General features: G+C 50.1%; 1 protein-coding gene across 1 annotated transcript; it reads left to right on the forward strand.

Annotated features, from left to right (window-relative positions):
• Positions 1 to 7,036: 7,036 nt before the first annotated feature.
• Positions 7,037 to 11,896, forward strand: LOC311340576 (protein phosphatase 1 regulatory subunit 29-like; the record flags this gene model as incomplete). The annotated part of the gene is made up of 5 exons (XM_084465434.1): positions 7,037 to 7,255; positions 7,695 to 7,844; positions 8,548 to 9,542; positions 9,967 to 11,371; positions 11,480 to 11,896. The coding sequence occupies 5 exons, from the start codon at positions 7,037 to 7,039 to the stop codon at positions 11,894 to 11,896; spliced, it is 3,186 nt and encodes a 1,061-aa protein (XP_084321560.1).
• Positions 11,897 to 12,436: the final 540 nt, after the last annotated feature.

Consider the following 12,436-nt stretch of genomic DNA (forward strand, 5'->3'; position numbering starts at 1 on the left):
CATTTCTCAGCCTTGACATACAGCTGATTCTCCAGCAGCCTTTGCAGAACCTGTCTAACATGACAGCGATGAACCTCTGGCGTGGGTGAAAAAATCAAAATGTCATCAAGAAAAACAAAAACAAACTTATTCAGAAAGTCACGTAAAACGTCATTAATAAGGGCCTGAAACTGACTGGGGGCGTTAGAAAGTCCGAAAGGGAGTACTAAGTATTCGTAGTGGCCTGTTGGTGTGTTAAACGCGGTCTTCCATTCATCACCTTGTCTGACGCGCAACAGATGGTACACGTTACGTAGATCAAGCTTAGAAAAAATGCAAGCGCCTTGGAGTAATTCAAACGCGGTGGACATCAACGGCAGTGGGTAACGGTTCTTAACCGTAATGTTATTAAGCCCCCTATAATCAATGCACGGCCTGAGACTCTTATCCTTCTTCTCCACAAAAAAAAATCCTGCCCCTGCTGGAGAAGAAGATGGACGTATAATGCCTGCCGCCAGAGACTCTGAAATGTATTTGTCCATGGTCTCCCTCTCGGGGGGCGAAAGGGAGTAGATGCGTCCCTTAGGGGGGGAGGTCCCGGGGAGCAGGTCAATGGCACAATCATAGGGCCGGTGTGGGGGTAGGGAGGACGCACGGGCCTTGCTGAAAACCTGGCGGAGATCGAGATACTCAGGGGGAACATTAGGGAGGTCAATCTCCTCGACGGGAGGGAAGGGGTGTGAGAAAGAGAGTTGGGCGTTGGACAGACAGGTGGCAAGGCAACGAGTACTCCAGGCGAGGATGGATCCGTCCCTCCAATTGACGTGAGGATTATGTAAGCGGAGCCAGGGAAGGCCTAATACTAGGGGGTCAACAGTATTGTCCATGGCATAAAAGGAAATGGTCTCAACATGGTTACCGGACACCTTTAATGTGACCGGTTCAGTGACATGGGTGATGGAGGAAATCCTGATGTTATTTAGGGCCTTGGTAACAAGTGGGAAATCTAGCTCCTTTAAAGCTAGACCTAGCTTGTGAGCTAACGAGGTACGAATGAAACTCTGATCCGCCCCTGAGTCCATGAGTGCTTGGACTGGAAACAGCCCATCCCGAAAAACTAACCCCACAGAAAACATGGCTCTCTCGGAGGGGGAAAGTTGTCCTGCTACGCCCACCCGTATCCCCGCTACTGGTGGGCAATCCCTTTTACCGGTCTTACCGGGCATCGAAGGGAGAAGTGTCCTACCTTGCCACAATAGTAGCAGGCACTTGCTTCCTGTCGCCGTTTACGCTCCTCTGGCGAGATCTTAGCCCGACCAATCTGCATTGGCTCTGGTTCGGGAGGAATAGGGGCAGCAAGCGGAGGTGCAGTGGGGGTCGGAATGGCGCTGAGCTGCGTTTGGTTCTCTCTCCTTATCTCTCTTCTCCTTCGCCGAGACTCCACTCGACCAGTGAGATCAATGAGGCCCTCCAGGGTGTCTGGTAGCTCAAGAGAGGCGATCTGATCCACAACAGCATCATTAAGCCCATTGTAAAAGGCGTCATACAAAGCACTAGGATTCCAATCCACCGCAGCCGCAAGCGTGCGGAACTCAATGGCAAAATCGTAAACCGAACGCTCCCCCTGCTTAATGTATAGTAATTCTCTTGCCGCCTCCTTTCCCCTCAAAGATCTATCAAAAACCCTCTGCATCTCTTCCGAAAACAGTTTAAAGGAGGAACAGCAAGCAGCGTTTGCATCCCAGACTGCCGTAGCCCATTCACGTGCCCTCCCGGTTAACACGGCGATGACATAAGCTATGCGTGACCGATCTGTCGGAAGCATTGAGGCCTGCAGTTCCATAGCAATGGTACATTGGGACAAAAAGGACCGGCAGGTACCCGGTTCCCCAGCGTAGGGCGGGGGAGGGGGAAGTCGAGGCTCACGTAGAGGCAGTACCGGAGCAGGGGTGGGTGCGGGGGTGGGGGGGGGGCTTGGTTGGAGGGCCTGGATCTGTTCAGACAGCGTCGTGAGGCTTTGTTTGATGACTGAGAAGCTATGACTGACGTTGGCAAATTCATGTTGATGTTGACCTAAGAGAGCGCCTTGCTTCTCGATGGCCTGCCTGAGGTTATCTATGTCTGCGGGTTCCATGTCTTGGCGGATTAATCTGTCACGGCCGCTGGCCGAGGAACTAAATGGACCGCAATGCAGACAAAAGGATGCTTAAAAAATGATACTTTTATTACTAACACAATGGTCATGAGCAGCAGGCTCCAGGAGCACGGGCAAACAGCAACGGGGAAAACTAAGGAACTTGGCGAGGCACTGGGGCACAACAGTCCAAGGGAACAAAAAACTCTTAATGAAAGTCAAACTGAAAGTCCAATAACAGGGGGGGGAAGAAAAGGTAACTCACGGACAAGGCAAGGGCAGGGGCAAGGGCAAGGGCAGGGGCAAGGGCAAGGGCAGGGCGTGGAGCAGCGTGACTGCAGCGTAGCGTAGCTTCGCTGTAGCAGGCGTAGCGTGGCTGTGGCGTGGCGGTAGCTGAAGCTGTAGCTTCCGTGGCTGTAGCGGGCTTGGCTGTGGCGTGGCGTGGCTGTAGCTGAAGCGGCTGCGGCTGTGGCTGGAGCTGGCGTGGCTGTAGCTGGCGTGGCTGTGGCTGTGGCTGTGGCTGTGGCTGTAGCTTCATTTGAAGATTAATCCGCAGTGGCCAACTGGCCACCTGCGGCTTAAATAGGCTACCCTGTGGCTGATTGGTAACCAGCCACAGGTGCACTGGTGGCACAGCATAGCAGGAGGGAAAAACTGGTTCAGGACCGTGAAGGTCCGGCCCGGACTGTGACAGATTGGAGTTGCTGCGACAGACAGCATGGGGCGCACAAAGGGGTCTGTGATTTGGAGACATTTCAGCCTCACCACACTATCTAGCTTGACGGCAATGCGTGTAAAGCGAGTGTTGCCTCGGTCGTATGCGGAGTCCAACCCGAGGCTCTGCTGGCGGAGGAGTCCGCATACGACCGAGAGGTCGGAACAATGGAGCGTCGGAGAAATGATATGGAGCCGAAGTGAACTGGCAGCTGTCTACTGAAAACATCGCTTTCTCCTCCATGTCGTGTTTCATAATATCAGAGTATATCCCCGTCAGTTTGTGGCGCCGTGGCGCAATGAAGGAATAAAGATCGTAGTTACTACTACAACCTCGTTGATGAGCAACATTTAGAAAAACATGTACTTTAAATTCAGCATTGGGTGAAATCGAAGCGTAGTGTGTACTCAATGCATGTTGATGATTATACACTTATTATAGGGGGTAACTACATTGGCACGACACCGGCTTCCTCAATCTTCTGTGCCAGCTTTTTAAATAAATCGCTGACCCAAAGTGAGTTGACAGCTGTCTGCTGAAAACATTTTTCTCCCACCGGAGCAGCCCCTCCGCCGCCCGTCCGTATACGGCATTCCCCCAATTCATTCTCCCCCATGGCCGAGATAAACCACACTACGAGTCTTTACTTGTTGTGGATGTACCCGAGAGTCAGAGAACCCGACGCGGTCTTAGATTCATAATATCAGAGAATATCCTTGTCAGTTCGGCCGCGGCACAATGAATGAATAAAGATCATAAAGACGTCAGAAGAAATAAACGTTTATTTTAACAGATGTGCCCGAAGTTACTACTTAACAACCTCATTGATGACCCACGTTTAGGAAAACATGTACTTTTAATTCAGCCTTGGGTGTCGAAGTCGAAGTCGAAGCGTAGCGTCTGTGTGCTTCCACCTTTAATGAATGAATGCCATGCGCGCCCCCGCGGCCAGGGATACGCTTCTTATAGGGGCTAACTACATTCACCTGCTTCCTCTATCTTCTGCGCCACCTTTCTTAATAAATCGCCGTTTCTCGTTTTCCGACGGCGACAACAACACGTATACCGTCTCCTTCTACTTCCGGCTCACGGCCTCCAGAAATGATTTTGAGCATGCGCAGAACGTGAACTCCGAAACATGCTGTTTACATGCAGGTAGAGACCAGACTACTTATCTAGGTGTTCTTATCCGATTTAGCTTGTCCGTTCACGTGCCGATTTTTGTGCAAAGTAGATTGGATAAAGGTGTTTACATGCATTTTACAAGTCCTGTTGAGGTCTTATTTGTTTAGTTACCCGATTATGACTCTGCATGTAAACGTGCTGACTGATATCGGATCGATATCAGGTATCGACCGATATGCAAGGCCCCGGCATCGGTATCGGCATCGGAACTGAAAAAGTCGGATCGGTGCATCCCTAATATCTGTCTCTGTCTCTCTCTCTTTCTCCGTCCCTCTCTCTTTGTCTCTCTCGCTCTCTGTATATCACTCTCTCTCTGTCTTGCTCTGTCTGGTCTGACTATCTGTCTCTGTCTCTCTCTCTTTGCTCCTCACTCTCCCTCTCTCTTTGTCTCTCTCTCTCGCTGTCTGTATCTCTCTCTGTCTTGCTCTGTCTGGTCTGACTATCTGTCTCTGTCTCTCTTCTCACTCTCCCTCTCTCTTTGTCTCTCTCTCTCTCTCTCTCTCTCTCACTGTCTATCTCTCTCTGTCTGGTCTGACTATCTGTCTCTGTCTCTCTCTCTTTTTACTCTGTATCTGACTCTCTCTCTCTCTCGTCCATCTCTCTCAGCTTTGGTCAAGGCAGACAATGGGGTCGTGATCTGGAGTCATCATTTGCATGGTGCTAGTTAGGGCTTCCTCTTCCTGTTCACCTTATGACAGGTTCTTTGCTACATGACTAAGAGGTTTTGTAGTCAGACCAAGGCTTCCCAAAAGAAAATGAATAATGAATGTTGATTTGAAAAAAGGAAAAGATTGTCAGACCAACAGAAGGTGGCAATGAGGTACATATTGAGCGGCCTGCAGATGGGTATCATCAGCTAATAAACACACATCGTCTAACTCAACGAACCCAACGGACTCATCTCAGCTTTTTTTTACAATAGTACAATAACAGGCCTGTCAGTAGCAACGGTTTCAGCCATTCTTAAAGCAGTTATCTCGATCAGTTTTCAGTGGCAGTTTGGCTCAAATATATCAAGCTAGAAACTGAACCTAGCAATGGTGGAACCGTTGCAATTTTGGCCAGCATCGAAGTGCGCTTGAAGCGATTCCTAAGGCAACCAACAATACACCATCTGATGAATTATTAATTAAGTTTGCTTCCTTTCATCAAGACAACACAATCACACATACGCCCACGCACAAATCCATTCATTTGCTATCTTCCCTGTACACTCAGTTTACCGTTGTGGTTAAAAGTTATCACTCTCATTTGCAAGCTACTGGGTCAGATCCCCAATATCCGCATCTTTGAGCAAAATGTCAAACCCATGCTGCTCTTTAATGACATCCAGACCTACTGTATCTGTATTCACCCTTGGATTCAATTGTATGCTGAGAAACAAAAAAACAAATGGTGTCGTGACTGAGGGATTACCATACAAGATGGGTCCAAGGAATACCGTGGAGGCCTGTTTTGGAGCAACTAGCATTGTTTATGTCAGTTTGTTAAGGATCACTGATTCCAAATGAGCAGCCATGTTGGCACTAGCAGAGAAATGAGCGGTTGCCAAAGGGCTTAATTGGGTGCATAATCTAAAAGAGCGGGAAGAAATCTGTTAAGAATGTGCTGGTGTAACAAAGAAAACCCAAAAAGGCTCCCATTACTGGGGAATAGATTTGGTTACTGAAGTCGGTCTTGCTTCTTGTCAAACAACAGGACACAATCCATATCAAAACTGCACAATGAGAGGGAATGTGTTGCCTTTATTGCCTCTGCCTTTATTAAGTGACATTTGATGCTTAATTTAGGTATAACTTTCAAGGGGAAATGGGAACTTTATAAACAAATTAAAGAGAGTTGGATCTGTTGAAATGAGATGCGGGTGATTTTACGCGGGATTAGCTCCTAATCCTGAATTAATCCCACAAGAGGGAGAGGTAACTGGCTAAGTGTCAGTTAGCAATCTGTGAAGCCGCTCAAATTGACAAACAAAACGCTTGACTCGTCCCCTTCCTCAGCCCGAAATTACCATAGTAATTTTTTTTTAACAATCATGTGCTATGAAAGTGGTTATTTGTTTTGTTACACACCATAAAATGGAAAGGCCTAATAAATTGCAAATAAAAATTCAGGAAGTTCTACAAAAAAAAAATCCCTTAGTATTCACATTGTTTTCATTTGATTGGCAAATTGCATCTTTAAAAAGGTGAAATGTATCATCACACGACCCACACATATTTTTAATTCAACATGAATAATTACTACCACAAAATAGATCTGGTTCTTATTTTATGTGTCAAAATATCTTTCTCAGGTCTTTAATAGGATCTAATGAAATAATTATACCATCGAATGGATTAATCATGGCGTTGCAATACCTTCAAGGGATTTGGTGGTATGGGTATTAGATTCCTATCAGTATTTTTCTTTCTTCTTTCAATTTAATATAACCTCTCTCCTTCTTAATCCTCTGCTTTAAGCAATGATACCTGGACTTCATTAAATTAACACCATCTGGGGATTATGAGTGTTACGATTTCTTGCCTTTGCGTAATTAGTTATCCCCTGATTAACATTTACACCTTTCTCTTTCTTTCATGCTCTGTTTCCATCATCTCTCTCTCTATCTCTAATCTCTCTATTTCCTCTCAGGTTCTCCTGATTTCCTGTGAGGTCCCTCCCCCTCACCATCACCGCCATTGACATTCCACCGTCCATGGACTATGAAAAGTAGTTTAGGCTCCGCCCTCCAACGCCTGTCCACTTAGAACACCTAAAATGGCGGCCAGATGCCCCTCTAAACAGCCCGCTCATCTCTAATCACGCTGTGGATACCCACTTTTTTTTTTTTTACTGAACCAACTTTCCGGCCTACTGGAGCGTGTGTCCCCGCCTGACTTGCTGATAAAGCTCCGCCCCTCTGCTGGTGTCCGGGCGAGATATTAGCCGGTCTTCAACACCAACCACAAACAACACCATCCCACCACTCCCTCTTTGAGCTCTTCCACAACAAGGGTCCCAGAAAAACCTAACTCTTCACAATGGCCGGCAGAACCCATCTCAGCTCCTTCTGCGCCTCCTCCCTTTCACCCTCCTTGCTCTTCTCGCTCCTGCTATCAGCCCTGGTGCTCCTGCAGCTGCCAGGGCCGGTCCGGGGGGACTGCTGGCTCATAGAGGGGGATAAGGGGTACGTCTGGCTGGCTATCTGCAGCCAGAACCAGCCTCCATACGAGACCATTCCCCAGCACATCAACAATACGGTTCGTATCAGCAACACTCATCACACCATATCATTTATTTGTATATGTTCTTTTATATATTCATGTTTTGTATCTCATGTATTTTTATATGACAGATAAATTAAATTATCGATTTACTTCAGTAGTCGCATAATATGTTTTGTATGATGATGATGATGATGATGATAGTGATGATGGTAAGGATGATGATGTTGATGATGGTGATGATGCTGATGACCTATGTTGATGATGATGTTAAGGGTGATGATGGTGATGATGCTTATGACGATGTTGTTGATGATGATGGTAAGGATGATGAGGATGATGCTGATGAAGATGTAGGTGTTGAGGATGATGGTAAGGATGATGATGGGGTGATGACGATGCTGATGGTGATGATGCTGTGGATAACCATGACGGTGATGATGATGGTTGTGGATGCTTCATCTTGGTGGCTCAGGTGCACGACTTGCGTCTGAATGAGAACAAGCTGAAGGCGGTGCTGTTCACCTCCATGTACCGCTTCACCAACCTCACGGACCTCAACCTCACCAAGAACGACATCAACTACATTGAGGACGGGGCCTTCGCTGGCCAGGCCAACCTGCAGGTCAGACCGCTGGGGCATAATACTGAGGCTGATTAAACACAATGGACATTTGCATAACCTTATGATCAGGGTCCGACCGCTGGGACCTAGTCTTCAAATGTACATGAAAATATATAAATTAGTTATGATAATAAAGTACTTTAAATTAATCCCCCAATGTGAAATGTGGGTGCAAACGACAGAAAGAACACAGGCCAATAATAGGATTTAAAAAGAGACAAAACATTTAAATAAGAGTAAAAAATGCATACATTTGAAAGCAATAGTAAACAGACCAGATCAAGTAAAAGGAAAATAAAAGTTAGGAATCCTTGGAATTTAATGGGAGAACTTTCAGAGGACATACATTGACGGGGTGCTGTTGCCCCAAAGGATTACGGCTGCAGTGTCTCGCTCAATACTAGACCATTTTCAAAAAATGTTGTCCACATCAGTCCCCTACACAGAAATTGAAAAGCGGGTCCTGGTTGAAAAAGCCTGAAGCTCTTCTTTAACCAACGATCTGTTATGAATCGATCCAACTATAATCCAAGTCAACAAACATAAAGTTTCAACTGCGTTGCTTCTAACAATGTTGGTGATCCAACCACATGATTAAAAACAATCACACATACTTAATGAACTCAACACCGATGGCAATACCCATATTCACCACTACACAATCCGGTATTAAGAGTCTACTTCCAACGCATGTCTTGTCTAGGTGCTCCAGCTGGGATACAACAAGCTGACCAACCTGAGCGAGGGCATGCTGCGTGGCCTGGGCCGCATGCAGTGCCTCTTCCTCCAGCACAACCTCATCGAGGTCATCGCCACCAACGCGTTCTGGGAGTGTCCGAGCCTCAGCAGCTTGGACCTGTCCTCCAACAAGCTAAGCCGCCTCGACCCATCCACCTTCACCTCGCTCAACCGCCTCATGGTGTGCGAGCTGGCGGGAAACCCCTTCCATTGTGGCTGCGAGCTCTACAGCTTCCTCACCTGGCTGGAGGCATTCAACAACGTCACACACACCTACGACCGGCTCCAGTGCGAGACCCCTCGTGAGCTGCTCGGCTACCCGCTTTTGAGCCCCTTGCCCGGGCACGGGAGGAATGCCCGCTCCATCCTCTCCACCACTTGCCGGGACGGTATTTACATCCCGGGGATACCCTCCATGGGCCCTGACATGGACGGGTCAGGCGAGGGGTATCATAACCCGGACCAGGGTCTCTATCACCAGCCCACAGCGACCTCCACCGCCGAACCCGCAAACAGCCACAAGATCTCCATCAAGCTGCAGAGTGTGTCCTTCTTCACGGCCTCACTGCTGGTGCAGATCCCCAAGCCCTTCAGCAAGATGTACATCCTGACACAGTACAACCAGTCCTTTGTGGCCGACATCATGCCTCTGAAGAACAGGAGGGAGGTGATCATGCTGGACAAGCTGAACGCCCACACCAACTACACCATCTGCGTGGCGTCCATCAGCAAGTCGCAGCGCTACAACCACACCTGTGTGGCCTTCGCCACGCGGGTGCTTGGCCTCGAGGACCTGGGCCCCAACCCGTCCACCACCACCCACTACATCATGACCATCCTGGGCTGCCTGTTCGGCATGGTGATCGTGCTGGGTCTTGTCTACTACTGTCTCCGGCGGCGACGCATCGCGGAAGAGAAGGAGAAGGCCATCAGTGTCAAGAAGACCATCCTGGAGATGAGGTGCGTGGTCATTGGGTCGCCGGCTTTTACAGATTTTTGAATCACAAATGTAATTGGATGGCATTGAGATGAAACTGAATGGCATCTGAACATTGCTTTCTGAATGTATGGATAATGGCTTGTTGTGTATATTGTTCTAAAAGGGAATATATACATATTGCACCTTGGGGTGGCATTTTTAAAACTCATCAAATTGTGAATAGGTTTGGCTACCTAGTTTTACTTTGAAGTTTTGCAAAAGTCCATATACTATATATATACTATACTATATACATACTTCATACATACTAATCTACGTATTTGCACTGTGGAGGCCTTAAACTCAAGCATTTCATCTCCAATCGTGATGGCTGCTGGTTGTTTCATGAATGTGCACATGATGATAAACATACGCAGCTTAAATCTCGGCTTTATGTACTATTAGGTACGGTCCCGAGGCGGCAGCAGCAGTGTCTAACGACCCTGGGGCCGTCCAGCGTCTCCAGGACCAGACCCACCACCAGCACCACCACACCGGGGGGTCTGGGGGCAAGATGACCCCATCCGCCTCCTCCAGCACAGGCATGCTCCACGGTTCGGCCAACACCAGCTCCTCCCGGCTCTCCACCCTGCCTCAGGTGGAGAAAATGGCCAGCGCCTTCAACGAGGCCATCGGCAACAAGAACAACTACATGGACGTGAGGACCGGCGCCGTGGCCGGTGAGGGCAGGGAGGGCGGGGTGATGAGTGGGGGAGGGGATGCGTTGGTGGACATGTGCGGCCTGGGGGAGAACGGTTCCGACGGCAAGGAGGACTCTGAGGACGATGGGCGAGGCTCGGCCTCCGAGATCTCCACCATCGCCAAGGAGGTGGACAAGGTGAACCAGATCATCAACAACTGCATCGACGCCCTGAAGCTGGACGCCTCGGCCAACACCTCTGTGACCACGTCCGACGCCAACATCCCCGTCTCCATGGCCCAGCCTCCTGCCTGCATCACCTCCCTCCCCCGCGGCCTCCTGCCACTCTCTCCTGGCCACCCGGCCGATCTGATCATGTCCTCCTCCCCCAAGATGCACTCCAAACCCCATCCACAAGCTCACCCCCAGCCCCACATCCAGCCGCACCCCCAGACACACCTCCAGCCGCACCCCCAGACCCACCAGCCACATCCCCAGACCCACCAGCCACACCCCCAGACCCACATCCAGTCACACCCCCAGACCCACATCCAGCCACACCCCCAGACCCACATCCAGCAACACCCCCAGACCCACATCCAGCCACAACCCCAACCCCACATCCAGCTGCACCCCCAGACCCACATCCAGCCGCATCCCCAGCTCCATCCACAGGCCCACCCTCCCTCCATGGCACCGGTGCCCCTGGTCATACCGCTGTCCGAGCGTCCCGGAATCAGTGGTGGCGGCTTCCTCTCCCCACCCTACCGAGACCCACCGCCGGCCAACGCCGTACGGCCCCTCCAGAGACAGCTAAGTGCAGACCCCCCTACCACTGCTGGCATGAAGAACCGATGTGGTGTGCCCTCCGCAGGGGGCTCCATGAGGAATGCTCCCCGGGTGCTCAGCATGGATGTTCCAGACCAGCGCAACCAGGAAAACCCAGGCAAATACCCTCCGGAGGGGAAGGGCGGCTCTGCAGAATGCGGTGGGGGAGCAGTGATGCTAGGAAATGGAGGCGCTGGTGGAGGAGGAGGGGGAGGCAATGGAAACGGTATTGGGAACGGCGGCGGCAACGGTGGGGTGCGAGTTAATGGTGGAGGAATGGTTTGTGGCAATGGGAATGGTGGTGGGGTCTTGGCAGGACCCGGGCAGCAGCAGCAGCAGCAGCAGCAGCAGCAACATCAGCAGCAGCAGCATCATCATCAGCAACAGCAGCAGCAGCAGCAGCAGCAGCATCAGCAGCAGCAGCAGCATCAGCATCAGCAGCATCAGCAGCAGCACCACCACCACCATTTGGAGGTGCAGCCTGAACATCACAGTTCCGAGCACCGCCACTCCTTCCCCGCACTCTACTATGAGGGCCCCAACGACTCGCCCCTGCCCGTCCAGAAGGCCTCTTTCCTCAAGCCTTTGGGGCGTGCCAAGCGGGACACCTCAGCCGCCTACTCCCAGCTCTCGCCCGCCCGCCACCACAACTACAACTCAGGGTACTCCTCCAGCCCGGAGTACTCCTCTGAGACCACACTGAGGATCTGGGAGCGCTTCAGGCCCTACAAGAAGAACCCCCGCGAGGAGGCGTCCTACATAGCGGCGGGCCACGCTCTGCGCAAAAAGGTGCAGTTCGCTAAAGACGAGGATCTCCACGACATCTTGGACTACTGGAAAGGGGTGTCTGCCCAGCAGAAGTTGTAATCTTCTCCAGCAGGAATGGAAGAAGATGTTGGTGGGTGAGGAGGAGGAGTAGAAGTGTGTCTTAAAGGTTTGACGGACAGCAGACTTGAGCTTTAAGGAGAAAGCGTATAGTGTGAATAAATATAAGGACAAAATGGTTTGGGTTTTTAACATTTTAATGAAACATGGGCGTTTTTCTTACACATTCAAATACAATTCTGGAGGTAGTGTGTCAGGACATGGTGGCTCTGTACCACGCTGCGCTGCCGAGCGATAAAGGAACAATGGGAACGGGTCTGAACACTCCTGGTGCTCGCAGGCTTCTGTGGGCTGGCTTCGTTTTCCTCTGATGATCCGACGGAGGTTGCTGACGAGCAGGTGTCCTGATGCCTCATTAGCCGGTCCACGGAAGCCGGGCTATCTCACCAGAAACAGCCTCGTTCACAAGTTAAACCCCTTCCCTCACTTTGCTCACTAATCCTATCAAGCCGCCATTCATACAAAAAATAACAATCATTCCAGTGCTCAGGCAGCCCCTGCCCCCTCCTACAGTCGTTTAGA

Source organism: Micromesistius poutassou, assembly GCF_964030765.1.
Source record: "Micromesistius poutassou genome assembly, chromosome: 3".
In the NCBI taxonomy this organism is placed as follows: domain Eukaryota; kingdom Metazoa; phylum Chordata; class Actinopteri; order Gadiformes; family Gadidae; genus Micromesistius; species Micromesistius poutassou.